At 50.7% G+C, this 17,172-nt stretch overlaps 1 protein-coding gene across 1 annotated transcript; it reads left to right on the top strand.

Annotated features, from left to right (window-relative positions):
• The first annotated feature begins 660 nt into the window (after window positions 1-660).
• On the top strand, window positions 661-9,256 carry RSAD1 (radical S-adenosyl methionine domain containing 1). The gene is made up of 9 exons (XM_045488434.1): window positions 661-1,976; window positions 2,386-2,519; window positions 2,633-2,837; window positions 5,734-6,099; window positions 6,294-6,357; window positions 6,752-6,899; window positions 7,119-7,173; window positions 7,548-7,651; window positions 7,836-9,256. Exons 1-9 carry the CDS (start codon window positions 1,842-1,844, stop codon window positions 7,951-7,953), a joined length of 1,329 nt encoding a protein of 442 aa, XP_045344390.1. The 5' UTR covers window positions 661-1,841; the 3' UTR covers window positions 7,954-9,256.
• Window positions 9,257-17,172: the final 7,916 nt, after the last annotated feature.

Here is a 17,172-nt window from a genome sequence, read left to right as displayed (position 1 = left end):
TTCGTGAGTTCGAGCCCTACGTTGGGTTCTGTGCCGACACCGTGGAGCCAGGAGCCTGCTTCAGAATCTGTGACTGCCTCTCTCTCTCTCTGCCCCTCTCCCACTCATGCTCTGTCTCTGTCCCTCAAAAAATAAATGTTAAATTTTTTTTTTTTTTAAACAGTAACAGCTTGGGGCGCCTGGGTGGCTCAGTCAGTTACACATCCGACTTCCGCTCAGGTCATGATCTTGCGGTTCGCGAGTTTGAGCCCCATATCAGGCTTTGCACTGGTGGTACAGAGCCTGCTTGGGATTCTCTCTCTCTCCCTCTCTCTGCCCCTTCACCACTTGCATGCACGCGCTTTCTCTCCCTTGAAATAAATAAAAATACTTAAAAAAATTAAAACGATAACAGATTTACTAGTATATAATTTCACATACCATCCAATTCACCCACTTAAAGTATCCTATCGATGGTTTACAGTATATTCACAGATACGTGCGGTCATCCCTGAAGTCGATTTTTTTAATTGAAGTATATAGTTGACACACAAATGCTACATGAGTTTTCCAAAGTCAGTTTTAAACATTTTCATCACCTTAAAAAGAAACTCCATACCCTTTAGGGATCATCCCACATCCTGTGTTCCCTGCTCCCCCCCCCCAAAACCAACCCAATTTTGATTTCAAAAAAAAAGATGAAGCTGGGGCTTCCTTGAGGGGCTGGGCCAGTTCAAGCCGCTGTAGCTTGACCCAAGAAATAAAAACAGCTGTGTTCCAAAAGGCACATCACTTTCCAGTTCACAGAGGCGGAAACTTTCCTGCTGTTTTGAATACCTACCTCCCTGCAGCAGAGGCGTCCTCTTTACTTTTTAGAAAACGAACTTAAGTTTAGCGTGCTCTGGGTGCCCAGCCCTAGGCTAGGTGCTTTCATATGTATTTTCTCTTGGAATTTTCCCACCAACCCTCCCAAATAGGCACTTGCCCCATTTCACAAACGGTGAAACAAACTCGAAACAAACTCGGAGAAGTTCAGAGTCTTACCCAAGGCCACACAGCTGGAATTAGAACCCAGATATCTGGCTCCAAAGCCCGTGATCTTTCCACTTTATCAAAGAGTTCTTCAGATGCCTGCTTTCCCAGCCCTTCACCTGCACCCCGTCCCTCCCAAGGACACGGTCTGTGACTTTCCTCCCAGCAGGTGCCCAGGCGGGCCTGACCCAGGAGATGACAGCTTACTCTGCTGGCCAAGCTAATTGTCCTTGGGAATCTCTGCTCCTTCAACATCCAGCCCAAGGTGCCCTCTCCTTCCCCACTGACTCCATGGCCCTTGCAACAGACCAGCCACACAGCACAGAGGACACTGCCCTGATATCCAGCAGGTTTTGAGTTAGTATCTATTGCCTGCTGTCTCTTGGTTTGTCTCTCTCCTGTCGCACCTGTACTGCGACCTGATCTTATGTATCTAGATGTCCCCAGTCCCCAGTCCCCAGCTTTGAGTCAGGCACATACAATGTGAAGGACAGAACGGACCAAGAGCTCCTGCATGGGGCGGGGAACTCGCCCTCGGACACGGGGCCAAAAGGCAGGCGAGGCGGCTCAGCCCACAACCCTCTCCCGGAAAGGACGGACGGGCGGCCGCGGTGAGCGCGTCCGGGCCCAGCAGGTGGCGCCGCAGAGGCGAGGCCCGGGGCCCTCCCAGCCCGTCCGGGGACGCGGCGCGCGGTCACGCAGTCCCTCTTCCTCCTGCCGGGGCGGCCCGGGCGGCCCGGCTGGCGCGGCTCTGCGCACTCCCGTGCGTCCCGGGAGCGTGTCTGCCGATCTCTCCGCGCACCAGGCCGCTCCCCGCCGTAGCGGGTGCCATGGCGCTCCCTGGGGCCCGGGCCCGCGGCTGGGCGGCGGCGACCAAAATGGCCCAGAGGCGCCGCCACGCGGCGGGCGCCAAGGGATCCCCGAGTCCTGCGCCCCCGAGCTCGCGCGCGGCGCTTTACGTGCACGTGAGTGGGGCGGGGGCGGGGCTCGCGGGGCGCGGCGGCGGCGGGGCTGGGTCCACGTGGCGGCTGGTCACGCCGTGAAGCCACCTGCCGTCCCTTCCCCGCCCCCAGGCGAGGTCTGGGACGGGACGCGGTGCCCTGGCAAGGAAATGCCCCGGTCCGGAGTCCTGAAGTCTCTTGGTGCGCTCACCAGTTCGGTGACCTTGACCGAGTGATTTCCCGCTGAGCCCCAGTTTTCTCCTAACGAAGGGGGCATAATATTCCCCATCCCACCTTCCTTGGGGAGTTGTGCGGCTTAGATGGCTGAGCCGCTGTTGACGACCTTGGGGTGGGGATGCGTGCGACGGAACCCTGCAAGTGGCTGGAGCCGCTGGGGTCACACCTCGCCCGGCCCTTCCACCCCTGCCCCCAGTGGCCGTACTGCGAGAAGCGCTGCAGCTACTGCAATTTCAACAAGTACGTCCCCCGCGGCGTGGAGGAGGCTGCCATGCGGAGCTGTCTGGTGACTGAGGCGCAGACGCTGCTGGGGCTCAGCGGCGTGCGGCGGTGGGTGCTGGGGCTGTAGGCGGGGTCTTGGAAATTGGGCGAGCGGCTAGGACCGGTGCAGACGTCCCGGAGGGCTCCCCCCAAGTCTCATCTCCTCCATCTTCTCTCCCCAGAGTGGACTCTGTGTTCTTTGGTGGGGGCACCCCCAGCCTGGCCAGTCCCAACACTGTGGCTGCTGTCCTGGAGGCGGTGGACCAGGCAGCCCACCTGCCTGCAGACTCCGAAGTCACATTGGAGGCCAACCCCACTTCGGCCCCAGGCTCTAGGCTGGCAGCTTTTGGGGCAGCAGGGATCAACAGGTTGTCCATTGGTCTCCAGGTAACCCATCTTACCCACCGCATCCCAGGGCACCCAGACCCTCCGTGCGGTCTCTCCTCTGGTCACATTCATTAACTGGGCTCCTCTGGGTGCCAGAGCCCAGGAGGCATGTCTGCTGCTGTGCTAGACCACAAGCTCCATGAGGCAGGGATGCCTACCTTTTTTTTTTTTTTTTTTTTTTTAAATCATAGTATTCCAAGCACCCACCATAGTGCATGGCACATAGCAGACGCTCAGAAAAAGTTTTTGTTACATGATTGGAGACATAGGAGGAGGCAGAAGGGTCATCAGATCACTGCACCATGGTAAAGGCTGCCAGTAAAGGGAGTCTCAGCAAAAAGCTTTCAGAGTACAGCCTGAAGGGTGTCTCAGTCTGATGAAATCCTGGAAACCTTCCTGGAGGAGGTGATCTTTGCGGAGGAGGAGTTCCACAGGAGAGAGGGTGTGAGAGGAAAAGACACAGGAATGGGAGAGCCTTGTGTGTTCTGGAGAGCTGTGAGTCACTTGCCATTGGAGAGGCTGGAGGCAAGGCTGCAAGATAGGGCCCCAAAGCCTTGAGCATCACACAAGGGAGTTTGGGGTTTTGCCTGGTGGTGATAAGGGACTTGTTGAAGGTTTTTAGGTAGGGGAGAAACATATTCTTTTCCGGTTGACTCCTGGTACTTCCATATCCAGTATTGTCCATCCTTCTAATACATCTGCCACATAACCATACAGTTTGGGGTTGGGGCTTTGTCCCGATGGGATATACCAAAAGAGACACATCATTTCTGAGATATTCTGGCCCCAGATGTATATCTCAAATCTACTTGTCGGGGGGGGGGGGGGCGCCTGGGTGGCTCAGTCAGTGGAGCGTCTGACTTCGGCTCAGGTCATGATCTCACGGTTTGTGACTTCGAGTCCCGTGTCTGGGCTCTGTGCTGACAGCTCGGAGCCTGGAGCCTGCTTCAGATTCTGTGTCCCCTTCTCTCGCTGCCCCACCCCTGCTTGTGCACGCTCTCTCTCTCTCTGTCTTTCAAAAATGAATAAACATAAAAAAAAACTTTTTTAAAGACTTTTTGGGGGTGCCTGGCTGCCTCAGTTGGTGGAGCGTGCAACTCTTGGTCTCGGGGTTGTGAGTTCAGGCCCCACCTTGAGTGTAGAGATTACTGAAATAACTAAATAAACTTAAAAAACAATGTTTGTGTGTGTGGTAAGAACAGATAACCTGAGATCCGTTTACCCTCTTAACATATTTTTTAGCGGACAGATCCGTGTTGGTAACTATATGCACAGTGTCGTACGACAGGTCTCTAGAATTTATTAAGAGACATTTTAAAAACAACCAGCCAGCCGGTATCCATCAAAAACGTCATGGCCTGAAAGACAAAGGCGGTGTATCTAGCCTAAGAGACAAAAGAGACAACGAGGGCTGAATGTAATGTGTGACCCAGTTGGATCCTGGATTTGGCTGGGGAGAGGAAATTACTCCAATAGATATTATGGGGACAAGTTTGACTCTGACTGTGTATTAGATAATGGCATTGTGTCAATGTTACATTTCCTGAACTCTGTAATTGGATTGTGGTTATGTAAGAGAATGTCCTTGTTCTTAGGAAATGCACACGTAAGTATTTAGGGATACTGAGGGATAACGTTTAAGTTAATTACATTTAAGCAACCACATCGCAAGTGCCCTCTAGCATGTGGTCAGCGGCTACCATATTCTCCGAAAACGTTCTATATCTGCAGTGACCAATAATACAGTAGCCACTGACCACATGTCAGTAAACACTTGGAATGTGATTATTTAAATGTAACTAACTTGAAATTAAGTAGCCACATGTGGTTAGTGTCTACAGCATTGGACAGTGCACACAGAGAACACTTCTGTCATCCCAGAAAATTCTTTTGGTCGGTGCTGGTCTATAACTTACCGTCAAGTGGCTCAGCATTGTAATCACATACACGTATATTTAGAGACAAAGCAGATGTGGTGAAATGTTTTTCGGTGAATCTAAAAGAAGGTGTTTATTGTACTTGGCTTTCAAACGGTCTGTAAGTTTGAAGTATCTTTAAAAGTAAAATTTAAGGGGCGCCGGGGTGGCTTGGTCGGTGAAGCGTCCGACTTCGGCTCAGGTCATGATCTCACGGTCCGTGCGTTCGAGCCCCGTGTCGGGCTCTGTGCTGACAGCTCGGAGCCTGGAGCCTGTTTCCGATTCTGTGTCTCCCTCTCTCTCTGCCCCTCCCCTGTTCATGCTCTGTCTCTCTCTGTCTCAAAAATAAATAAACGTTAAAAAAAAATTAAAAAATAAAATAAAAGTAAAATTTAAAAATACTCTCGGGGGCACCTGGGCGGCTCCGTCGGTTAAGCGTCCCAACTCTTGATTTCGGCTCAGGTCATGATCTCACGTTGGCTTCGTGTGATTGAACCCCACACGGGGCTCTGCGCTGACAGCACGGAGCCCGCTTAGGATTCTCCCTCTGCCTCTCTCTCTGCTCCTCCCCCGCCCACCCTCTCGATCTCTCTCTTTCAAAATAAAATACATTTATAAAAAAACTTTTAAAATAATATAAATAGATAAATAAACAAAAACACTCTTGCCTTTGGAGTCAGACAGTCCTAAATTCCAGGTCTGACTTTGCCATTGTATGGCCTTGAGCAAGTGATGTAACACATCTGAACCTCCGTTTTCTTATCTGTAGAATGGAGCTAATGTTGGAGGATTAGAAGGATGCATTAGATAGTACTTAAAAATGCTTTGCACATAGCGAACCATAGTGAGGCGGAGCCCGTGGTACCCTTGGCTTGCGGCTCCCTGCCGTGTCCTGTGTATCTGTCCACAGTAAGGTCGGTCACCTGTTCCCGTCTGCCTCTGAGCTGGCCTCCGTGTTATACCTGGCCCTCTCTCCTCAGTCCCTAGATGACAAGGAGCTCCAGCTGCTGGGGCGGACGCACACGGCCAGCGATGCGCTTCAGACACTGGCAGAGGCCCGACGTCTCTTTCCCGGACGAGTATCCGTGGACCTGATGTTGGGGCTTCCGGCGCAGAAGTCGGGGCCGTGGCTCCGGCAGCTGCAGGAACTGCTGGGCTACTGTGACGACCACATCTCCCTCTACCAGCTGACCCTGGAGCGGGGCACCGCACTCTTCACCCGGGTGCAGCGGGGCACCCTTCCCGCCCCTGACCCCGAGGTGGCTGCTGAGATGTATCAGGAGGGACGGGCGGTGCTCCGGGAGGCAGGCTTCCGCCAGTATGAGGTCTCCAACTTCGCCCGCAATGTAAGTCTTGGGCTGCTGGCTGAAGTTGGGGGATGGGCAGCCTAAGCCGGGAGTGGAGAATTGTGGGGTGGGAGGTTGCTGCCGGGTGCTCTGGAGGCCTGAGACAGGGGACATTCTAGCCAGGTGCCCCTTACCTGAGCCGATGCGGGCCCACCTTCTTCTCGCTGAGCGGGCTATTCCCTCCTTCCCCACAGGGGGCGCTTAGTACCCACAATTGGACTTACTGGCAGTGCGGTCAGTACCTTGGCGTTGGGCCCGGTGAGTCCGCCGAGAACCATAGAAGGGATGACTCAGGAGCAGAATGTCACGGCTGTGTGATCTCGGGCCACTTATTAACCTCTCAAAGCCTCTGTTTCTTTATACGTGAAGTGCCTTGGTAGAGCTAATGAATATGTATTTCGAGATGCTTGAAATCGTGGCTGTGGCACTGTAGTGCTCACTTGTTAGTGTGTATCAGAATTAAAACTCGGATTGCTGAGCCCCGCATCCAGAGTTTGGTGGGGCAGGGTGGGTTGGGGTAGGGCCCAAGAATTTACGTTTCCGGCATATTAGCGGCTAATTGTCCAGGGACCGCATTTTGAGAGCCACCGATTTAACATCTGGCGAGCACACACAGCATTAAGCTGCTACTAAAGGTTGCTGATGTCGTCAGGGGCCCACGGGCGATTTGTGCCCCAGGGGGCCGGGGGCCACACCCGGGAGGCTCGGATCCAGACCCTGGAGCCCGACAACTGGATGAAAGAGGTGACGCTGTTTGGCCACGGCACCCGGAAGCGCGTTCCCTTGGGCGAGCTGGAGCTGTGAGCATCTTGAGAGCACAGGGCTGTTCACCCCGGCTTTGCCTGCACCCCCAGAGCCATCCCTACCGGCACAACTTAATTTCCTGCCTTGCCTTGCCCCCTCCCTCCCCGTCCTGCATGGCCTCACGAGCCCCCGTACACACATCCCAGCATAGGGTTTGAAGAATGGGGGTGCGGCCAGGTCTCCCCTCTAAGACACCTTAATGGTTTTTCTCCCAGGCTAGAGGAAGTTTTGGCCATGGGGCTACGTACAGACGTGGGGATCACTCACCAGGTAAGGGTTGGGGGGCTGTGGCACATCACTTCCTTCTCCTGGGTCTTTCGGAATCACTGTCTCTTCTGTGCTCACACATAGACACACATACGCACATCTGTTCCTCTGGGGCTGGCAGCTGGAGGTTGGCCTTGGCCCAGCCGAGCCCTGATGGGCAGAAGCGGTGGGCAGTGTGGGGCAGTGGTGAGAACCCTGGACGAGGGCCGCAGGCACCCCCACCCCCACCCCAGCTCTGGGTGTGCGTGAGTCCCTTGCAGAGACCCCTGTGCGGATGGGACCCTCCCTTGCCCTTCACCACACCCCCAGACGTGTGCCCAGACCAGCCAGCCACCCACCCTGCGGTCCCTGTCCCTCTCACCCTTCCGGTTTCCCAGCACTGGCAGCGGTTTGCATCCCAGCTGAGCCTATGGGACGTGTTTGGATCAAGCCAGGAGGTGAAGGCCTTGCTGGTACAGGGCCTGTTGCTGCTGGATCACAGGTGTGTTGGGGGGGGGGCATGTCAGGAGTCCCCGGGAGCCCTGACTACAGATCCACAGCCCCAGGAAAAACGCAAAAGACCCATGAGGAGGGGCCTGTGGGGGCTGGGGGGTTCGTACCGGTGGATGGTGAAGATTGAAGTTGGTAAACTGAGGCAGTCACATCCAGGCTTCTTGGTTTTCCAGGGGTCTTCGGTGTTCCTGGGAGGGTCTGGCTGTACTAGACTCTCTGTTGCTGACCCTCCTGCCCCGACTCCAAGAGGCCTGGCTGCAGAGAGCCCCCTCCCCTGGGCAAGGGGGATGACCAGATGTTTCTGTGATCCCAGGACAGTGCCAGGTGGGCTCTGGGGGCCGGACTGACGCTCTCCACTGGCAGGTGCCGTCCCAGCTCCAGTCAATGCCCTTCCTTGGTATCCCCAGGGGGTATGGCTACCATGAGGTGCATGAGAGGACATTGCTGGTTTGCAAACTGGCATTGAGTTTGCCCTCCGCTGCCAGAGAAGGAGTAATGGTTTCTGCAAGTGCCTCTCATTAGTGGGCTTCAAAGGAAATCCTGGCTGGCAGAAGCTTCTGAGAAATCTAGCTCTCAGGCTTCTTCTAGCCCCTCCAACATAGGGCAGGACTAAAAGGGCCCAACCTGTGCGGCTGGACCCGTGCCCATATCCAGTACAGCCACCTGCTGGACTCTGAGGACAGTGGGAAAGATCAGAGCAAGCCTTCCCCTTTCTCTTTTGGCAACCGGGTTATGTCTGGGGTCCCAGAGCCACACAGACCCTCCTGCGTCCCCGGCTCCCCTCCCCTCCCCTTCTCTCACGAGAGTGAAGGTCGCAGGGAGCTAAGCAGGGAAAGGGGAGGGGAAAAGAATTCAGGAAAGACCCAGAGCCTGGTAATTTTCCCCTGGCCTTTTACCTGCACAAACGATTGCCTGGTTTTATTTAAACAGCCCAACAAGCCCAGGGAGGGAGCCCGCCTTGACCTTCGTCAGCTCCTTTTTCTAGGTTCCTTCCCTGGAGAGTAGAATCCTGATTTGGGGGCTCGAGGCTTAGTCTAGAGCCGAGATTCCTTCCCCCACTGTACATTCCATTTTAAAAGATTTCAAACCTACAGGAAAGTTAAAAGGATAGTTCAATGTAAACTACATAGCCTTCGTTGCAGGGTGCCTTGTACAGTCTGGAAAGAGGAAGGATTCATAATGTCATCAAGGACATCTTCAACCTGTAAAAAAATAAAATAGCCATGTTTCCAGACTTTGTGCTCACCCTGTAGAGTTTGCGATTGCTACATTTTGGCCACATTTACTTTACCTTTGAATAGCTAGCTAGCTCTTTCTTTCTTTCTTTCTTTTTCTTTGCTGCACCATTTGAAAGAAGGGTGTAGGCATCAAACATTTTAGCTTGTATCTCCTAAGAAAAAGAACATTGTCCAATATAGCCACAGGAATATCACCAACCTAAGAAAGTGTATGTTCGTGCAATACTGTGTGGTCCATTTTCAAATGTTCCCGAATGTCTCCAAAACGTTGTAACTCTCTTTGGAGCCTGGGGGGGTGGGGGGGCCGGTGTCGAGAACACAGACTCCAATAAAGTTTTATGCTTTCCTTTCGCTGTTATGTCTCCTCGTTCTTCTTCTCCTTTTTTTTTTTTTTAAAGCCCCCTTCCTTTTTGCTTATTTTTATGGCACTGGGTTTTTCAGAATCAAAGCTGCTTGTCTTGTAGAATGTCCCACATTCTGAGTGTATCTCTTTGCTAATGATTGGGTTTAGGTGAAATATTGTTGGCAAGAATACATACAGATATTGTGTAGCTCAAGGTACATAATGCCAGGTCAGGCCCCTATCGATAATACTAATTTTGACCACTTGATTAAAGTGGCAGATGTCCAATCTGTCCATAGTATATTTCCCCCCACCTTGGAAGTTAATAGTTTATCAGTAGCGTGATACCTTGAGACAAATGAATGCCCTGTTCTCTGACAATCATTGCCCCCAATGATTTTAGCATTCATTAATGACCCTTTGCCTAAATCAGTGACTAGAGTAGGAGATGCAAAATGTTCATTTTTGACTCTAACATTCTATCGACATTCGTTAACTGGCATTCATCTATTAAAAAAAAAGAGCTTTCTCTCTCTTTCTCTTTTTAATGTTTATTTTTGAGAGAGAGAGAGCGCGAAAGACACAAAGTGTGAGCGGGGGAGGAGCAGAGAGAGAGGGAGACACAGAATCTGAAGCAGGGTCCAGGCTCTGAGCTGTCAGCACAGAGCCCGACACGGGGCTCGAACCCACAAACCACGAGATCATGACCTGAGCTGAAGTCAGATGCTTAACTAACTGAGGCCCCCAGGTGTCCCAGCTTTCCCTGTTTTTGAAGGGCTGAAACTCTTCACCTAGAAATTGTATGCAGGGGGTGTGTGTGTGTGTGTGTGTGTGCGCGCGCGCGCGCGTTGTGCGCCTGTGACAGACAGGCAGAGAGGGGTGGGGGACAGAGAGAGAGAGAGAAGGGGGCATTTTCCTGTACAGAGGCTCTGTAACTTTCATACCTTATCACATCAAAGGGTACGGTGATGTCGAAAGTAATTTAGTTACTGCTGCAGATCTGGGCAGGGGAAGCTCAGCCTCCAGCTGGGGCACTAAGGTTGGGGTTCCCTCCACCCCTCAGAGGTGAGCACGTGCATTCCCTGGGTGCCCAGTGGGTGTGAATATCAGTCCTTCTGTGACCCTGTGGTAACATGGTTAGTGATACTGCCTCTCCTTTATTCGTGAAATATTCAGCACGCACTAATGGGGCGCTTGGCCCTGTGCAGGGCACGCAGGGAGGAGTGAGACCTGTCCCAGCCCTCGAGGAACTCACTGGCCTGTTGATAGATGTGTCAAGAGATAAATCCCCGGGTTATCTTGTAAAGATGTGCCAGCAGGCTGTGGAAGCCTGCAGTGCTTTTGGTTCTGAAGGGCTGGGAGCAGGAAGGGGGAATATATTTTTTCACTACCTTCTCTGGCCCTGGGGCAGCTTGCAGGGTGACCTGTGTGAGGGGTGGGGGGAAGCCTGTCTTCCAGAGCCTTCCCCTGATCTTGATATTCAAGAAGTGAACACAGGGCCGGAGCAGGTGAGCCATCAGATAACCTGGGTGCACTCGGGTTTCTCCCAGCTGCCAGGGCTCCTGCCACCTGAGATGTCTGGGCCCTGCCTTGCTGGGGCACCTCACGAGGCCCATGCAGAGGGCCTGGACGGGAACCAGGACCAGGTGGGGGTGGCACAGATCACCTTCGGTGACTCAGCCTGGTCCCACCCTCACCAGGTGAATCAGAATCTCTGGGAGATGGAGCCCAGGAAGCTCGCTTTTGAAAGGATCAGGCCAGTTTGGGAAGCCCTGGCATCTCGTGCCTTCCATCCTGAGAGGCTGGAGTCAGGAGGAACAAGGGGGGGATACGGGTACTTCTCGACGGGACGAAGTGGAGTGGGGCCCTTCCCTCTGCAGCCCAGGCCTTCCGTGGCTCAGCCATCAGAGGGGTTCTCCTCCTCCTCCGAATCGAGATTTGAGTTGTCAATCTTTTCACACACCTCACCCACCCCTTACTGGGAGCACACGAACACCAAAGGGGAGGACAAGCCACTTTGGGGACGAAGCGATGTGAGGGGCTGGGGAAATGTAATATGTGGGAGTGTGTGGTTACAGCTTCAAGCACCAAACTTTCCACGTGCAAGAGCTCTACAGTTTTAAAGCCTGAGACTGAGCCACGCCTCCCCTCCCCCCCCACCGGGTATTGTGAAGTAGGCAGATCAGCTATTTTATTTTATTTTATTTTATACTTTATTATTTTATACTTTATTATTTTATTTTATTATTCTATTTTATTTATTTTTAATTTTTTTTAACGTTTATTCATTTTTTGATAAAGAGAGACAGAGCGTGAGTGGGGGAGGGGCAGAGAGAGAGAGGGAGACACAGAATCCGAAGCAGGCTCCAGGCTCTGAGCTGACAGCACAGAGCCCAATGCGGGCTCGAACTCATGGACCGTGAGATCATGACCTGAGCTGAAGTCGGATGCTCAACCGACTGAGCCATTCAGGTGCCCTTTATTTTATTTTATTTTATTTTATTTTATTTTGTTTTATTTTAATCTTTTTTAAAGTAAGCTCTATGCCCACTGTGGGGCTCAAACTCGAGACCCTGAGATCAAGAATCCCATGCTGTACCGACTGACCAGCCGGGAGCCCCTGGAGCAGATATTTTAATTTCCATTTTACATACGGGGACATTCAGAGAGATTCTTGAATCTCAGGTCGTATGAGTGGTAAGTAGCAGACCTGGCATAACACTTCTGGACATCCAGAACTTTCTGTTACATTGTGGTTTTAAACTTACCCTGGGTCCAGGTCGATTAACCTGCCTCCTAAATTAGGCAGATTTCTGACCTCTTTCAGGCCTCTCGGCCTCAGGCTTGAAGCGGCTATCTATGCCTGGTGACAAGCAGCTTAGACTGGGTGTCTCTTCTCTTTCTCCCTCCCCTCCCTCCCGTGGAGTCTCCAACAGTGAGACCACCCACTTCCTAGGACAGAACTACATTCTGCAAAGAAAAGGACTTTATTTTATTTATTTATTTATTATTTTTTTAACGTTTATTTATTTTTGAGACAGAGAGAGACAGAGCATGAATGGGGGAGGGTCAGAGAGAGAGGGAGACACAGAATCCGAAACAGGCTCCAGGCTCTGAGCCATCAGCCCAGAGCCTGACGCGGGACTCGAACACACGGACCGCGAGATCGTGACCTGAGCCGAAGTCGGACGCTTAACTGACTGAGCCACCCAGGCGCCCCGGAAAGGACTTTAAATAATAGGATTGCTATAGAGTCAGTGTTTGTGTTATCCCCCCTCCACCCCCACCCCAGGAATTCATACTGTGGAAACCTAATCCCCAAGGTGATGGTATTAGGAGGTGGGGCCTTCAGATGGTGACAAGGCCAGGAGTCATGAATGGGATTAGTGCCTTTATAAAACAGGCCCCAGAGAGCTCTCTTGCTCCTTCCGCCACCGGAGGACCTGGAGAGGAGGTGGACGACTGCAAACCAGGAAGTGGGCCCTCACCAGACACTTGAATCTGCTGGCGCCTTGATCTTGGACTTCCCCACCTCCAGATCTGAGAGGTAAATGTGTATTGTTTTTTTGTTTATTTTTTTATTTTTAAAAATTTGCATCCAAATTAGTTAGCATAGAGTGCAACAATGATTTCAGGAGTAGATTCCTTAGTGCCCCTTACCCATTTAGCCCATCCCCACTCCCACACCCCCTCCCGTAACCCTCTGTTTGTTCTCCGTGAGTCTCTTCTGTTTTGTCCCCCTAGCTGTTTTTAAATTATTTTTGTTTCCCTTCCCTTATGTTCATCTGTTTTGTCTCTTAAAGTCCTCATATGAGTGAAGCCATATGATTTTTGTCTTTCTCTGATTGACTAATTTCACGTAGCATAATACCCTCCAGTTCCATCCACGTAGTTGCAAATGTCAAGATTTCATTCTTTTTGATTGCCGAGTAATACTCCATCATATATATATATATATATATATATATATATATATATATATATACCACATCTTCTTTATCCATTCATCCATTGATGGACATTCGGGCTCTTTCCATACTTTGGCTATTGTGGATAGTGCTGCTACAAACATGGGGGTGCATGTGTCCCTTCGAAACAGCACACCTGTATCCCTTGGATAAATGCCTAGTAGTGCAACTGCTGGGTCGTAGGGTAGTTCTATTTTTAGTTTTTTGAGGAACCTCCATACTGTTTTCCAGAGTGGCTGCACCAGCTTGCATTGCCACCAACAATGGTGGCATCTCCACATCCTCGCCAACATCTGTTGTTGCCTGAGTTGTTAATGTGAGCCATTCTGACAGGTGTGAGGTGGTATCTCATTGTGGTTTTGATTTGTATTTCCCTGATGATGAGTGATGTTGAGTATCTTTTCATGTGTCAGTTAGCCCTCTGGATATCTTCTTTGGAGAAGTGTCTATTCATGCCTTTTGCCCATTTCTCCACTGGATTATTTGTTTTTTGGGTGTTGAGTTTGATAAGTTCTTTGTAGATTTCGGATCCTGACCCTTTATCTGATATGTCATTTGCAAATATCCTCTCCCATTCTGTCGGTTGCCTTCTAGTTTTGCTGATTATTTCCTTCGCTGTGCAGAAGCTTTTTATTTTGATGAGGTCCCAGTAGTTCATTTTTGCTTTTGTTTCCCTTGCCTCCAGAGACGTGTTGAGTAAGAAGTTGCTGTGGGCAAGATCAAAGAGGTTTTTGCCTGCTTTCTCCTCGAGGATTTTGATGGCCACCTGTCTTACATTGAGGTCTTTCATCCATTTTGAGTTTGTTTTTGTGTATGGTGTAAGAAAGTGGTCCAGGTTCATTCTTCTGCATGTCGCTGTCCAGTTTTCCCAGCACCACTTGCTGAAGAGACTGTCTTTATTCCATTGGATATTCTTTCCTGCTTTGTCAAAGATTAGTTGGCCATACGTTCGTGGATCCATTTCTGGGTGCTCTATTCTGTTCCATTGATCTGAGTGGCTGTTCTTGTGCCAGTACCATACTGTCTTGATGACTACAGCTTTGTAATACGGCTTGAAGTCTGGGATTGTGATGCCTCCTGCTTTGGTTTTCTTTTTCAAGATTGCTTTGGTTCTTCGGGGTCTTTTCTGGTTGCGTGCAAATTTTAGGATTATCTGTTCCAGCTCTGTGAAGAAGGCTGGTGTTATTTTGATAGTAAATGTGTATTGTTGAAGCCACCCCATCTATGGCATTTTTGTTATAACAGCCCAAGGGACTAAGACAAGGGTGAGATAATGTGTGTGGTAGATTTACTACTGTTGAAAATGTTTACTACCCCTCCTTGATTACCCCTCCCTGAGGACCCATGGGAGATCATATGCCTGCCCTGTTGGACCTGGGAAGGGCCATGACACTTGCCTAGTGCCGTCTGTAAGAGCCATATCTTACATGGGTGGGCCACCATCTCCTTCCTCTGCCACAGAGACCTGCAGTGTTCGGGAAGAGAATGTCACCCTGGGCCCCGCAGTGAAGATGGGGGGCAGAGGAGTAGCCAAGCACAACAGACATGAGCTGAGTGAGAAATTATCTTTGCTGTTGGAAACTGATAGGTTTTGGGGCTGTTTGTTACTACAGCATAGTTGAGACTACACTGGCCCCTGCAATTTATAATCCCACCATTGAGATTAATCACCGTGAGAAATTCTTACATGAAAATGAACATGTTTACATACATGATCCTTTAAAAAAATTTTTTTAATGTTTATTTTTTGTGAGAGAGAGAGGGAGACAGAGCATGAGTGGGGGAAGGACAAAGAGAGAGGGAGACACAGAATCCAAAGCAGCCTCCAGGCTCTGAGCTGTCAGCACAGAGCCCGATGTGGGACTTGAATTCACAAGCCATGAGATCATGACCTAAGCCGAAGTCAGACATTTAACCGACTCAGCCACCCAGGTGGCCCCACAATCTTTTTTTTTAATGAACAGATTTTTTTTTTAAAGTTTATTTATATATTTTGAGAGAATGTGAGCAGGGGAGAGAGAGAATCCTGAGCAGGCTCCAAGCAGTCGGCACAAAGCCCCATGTAGGGCTCAAACTCATGAACTGTGAGATCATGGCCAGATCGGAGACCAAGAGTCAGACGCGTAAGCGGCTGAGCCACCCAGGTGCCCCTGCATACCTAACCTTACAAAAATGGGATAATCTATGTCTTGCCTCGGTCTTCTACCTAATATGTGGTGAGCATCTTACCATGTCAGATTTGTTATCTAGGGGCGCCTGGGTGGCTCAGTCAGTTAACTTGACTCTTGATTTTGGTTCAGATCACGATCTCACAGTTCATGGGTTCAAGCCCTGTCTGGCTGTGCGCTGACAGCACAGAGCCTGCTTGGGACTCTCTCTCCCTTTCTCTCTGCCCCTCTCCTGTGCTCTCTCTCTCTCACACAAAATAAATAAACATCTAAAAAAGTTGTTATTTCTACCCTAGTGTAGCTCCATAATGTACCACTGCACCGTTATGCCAAAATTTGGTTTACCAATTCTTTTTCGATGAAACTGTGTGTGATGAACATCCTACGTAAATATTTTTTTTTTATTTTTTTTATTTTTAATTTTTTTTTCAACGTTTATTTATTTTTGGGACAGAGAGAGACAGAGCATGAACGGGGGAGGGGCAGAGAGAGAGGGAGACACAGAATCGGAAACAGGCTCCAGGTTCTGAGCCATCAGCCCAGAGCCCGACGCGGGGCTGGAACTCACGGACCGTGAGATCGTGACCTGGCTGAAGTCGGACGCTTAACCGACTGCGCCACCCAGGCGACCCCTACGTAAATATTTTTATGCACCGACTTAATCATTTCCTTAGGTTGAGGATAAGTCCTAAGAAGCGGGGTTGCCGATTCTGAGGACACGCACGTTCTTTGGCTACACGATGCCAAACCACCCTCCAAGAAACCTGCCCAGTTCACCCTCCCAAGCTAGCGCTCGCTTCTCTATAATCTCGTCAATGGCAAGCCTGACGGACTTTTCCCAATGACCCCAATCTGAAGAGCACTCAACCCTAGCTTTATTACCAGCCTTCTTAACCTGGGCCACTCTGCTGTCCGTCTGATCACTCTCAAGTCAGGGAGCAAAGTGGGTGCAACCTGGGAAGCCACCCAGGTAAAAGGCCACGCTGGAAATGTTGCCCTGTATTTTAGATCGACTCTGCATTTCACTTCTCCGGAGCCCCTCCCTCTTATCTACCTCTCCCTGCTTCCCCTTCTGTTCCCCAAGGGGATTTCAAAGCCATTTTTGAAAATGTTATTTATGGGGCGCCTGGGTGGCGCAGTCGGTTAAGCGTCCGACTTCAGCCAGGTCACGATCTCGCAGTCCGGGAGTTTGAGCCCCGCGTCAGGCTCTGGGCTGATGGCTCAGAGCCTGGAGCCTGTTTCCGATTCTGTGTCTCCCTCTCTCTCTGCCCCTCCCCTGTTCATGCTCTGTCTCTCTCTGTCCCAAAAATAAATAAACGTTGAAAAAAAAATTAAAAAAAAAAAAAGAAAAGAAAATGTTATTTAGTTAACATATAGTGCAATATTGGTTTCAGGAATAGACTTCAGTGATTCCTCGCTTACATACGACACCCAGGGCTCATCACAAGTGCCCTCCTTAATACCCATCACCCATCTAGCCCATCTCCACTTATATTTATTTTTATTTTTAGAAAAAGAGAACGTGAACAGGTGCACACAGGAGCAGTGGGAGGGACAGAAGCAGAGAGAGAGAGAGAGAGAGAGAGAGAGAAAATGTTAAGCAGGCTCCACGCTCACCGCAGAGCCCAATTTGGGGCTCGATCCCACAACCCTGAGATCATGACCTGAACCAAAGTCAGGAGTTGGACGCTTAACCGACTGCGCCACCCAGGCACCCCAATCTCCATTGAAAAAATTATTTCACAGGAGCGCGGTTAAGCATCCAACTCTTGATCTCGGCACCGGTGTTGATC

Source organism: Leopardus geoffroyi, chromosome E1 (assembly GCF_018350155.1).
Source record: "Leopardus geoffroyi isolate Oge1 chromosome E1, O.geoffroyi_Oge1_pat1.0, whole genome shotgun sequence".
Lineage (NCBI taxonomy): Eukaryota > Metazoa > Chordata > Mammalia > Carnivora > Felidae > Leopardus > Leopardus geoffroyi.
The sequence above is the reverse complement of the archived record's forward strand: the minus strand, read 5'-3'. Positions and strand labels throughout refer to the sequence as shown.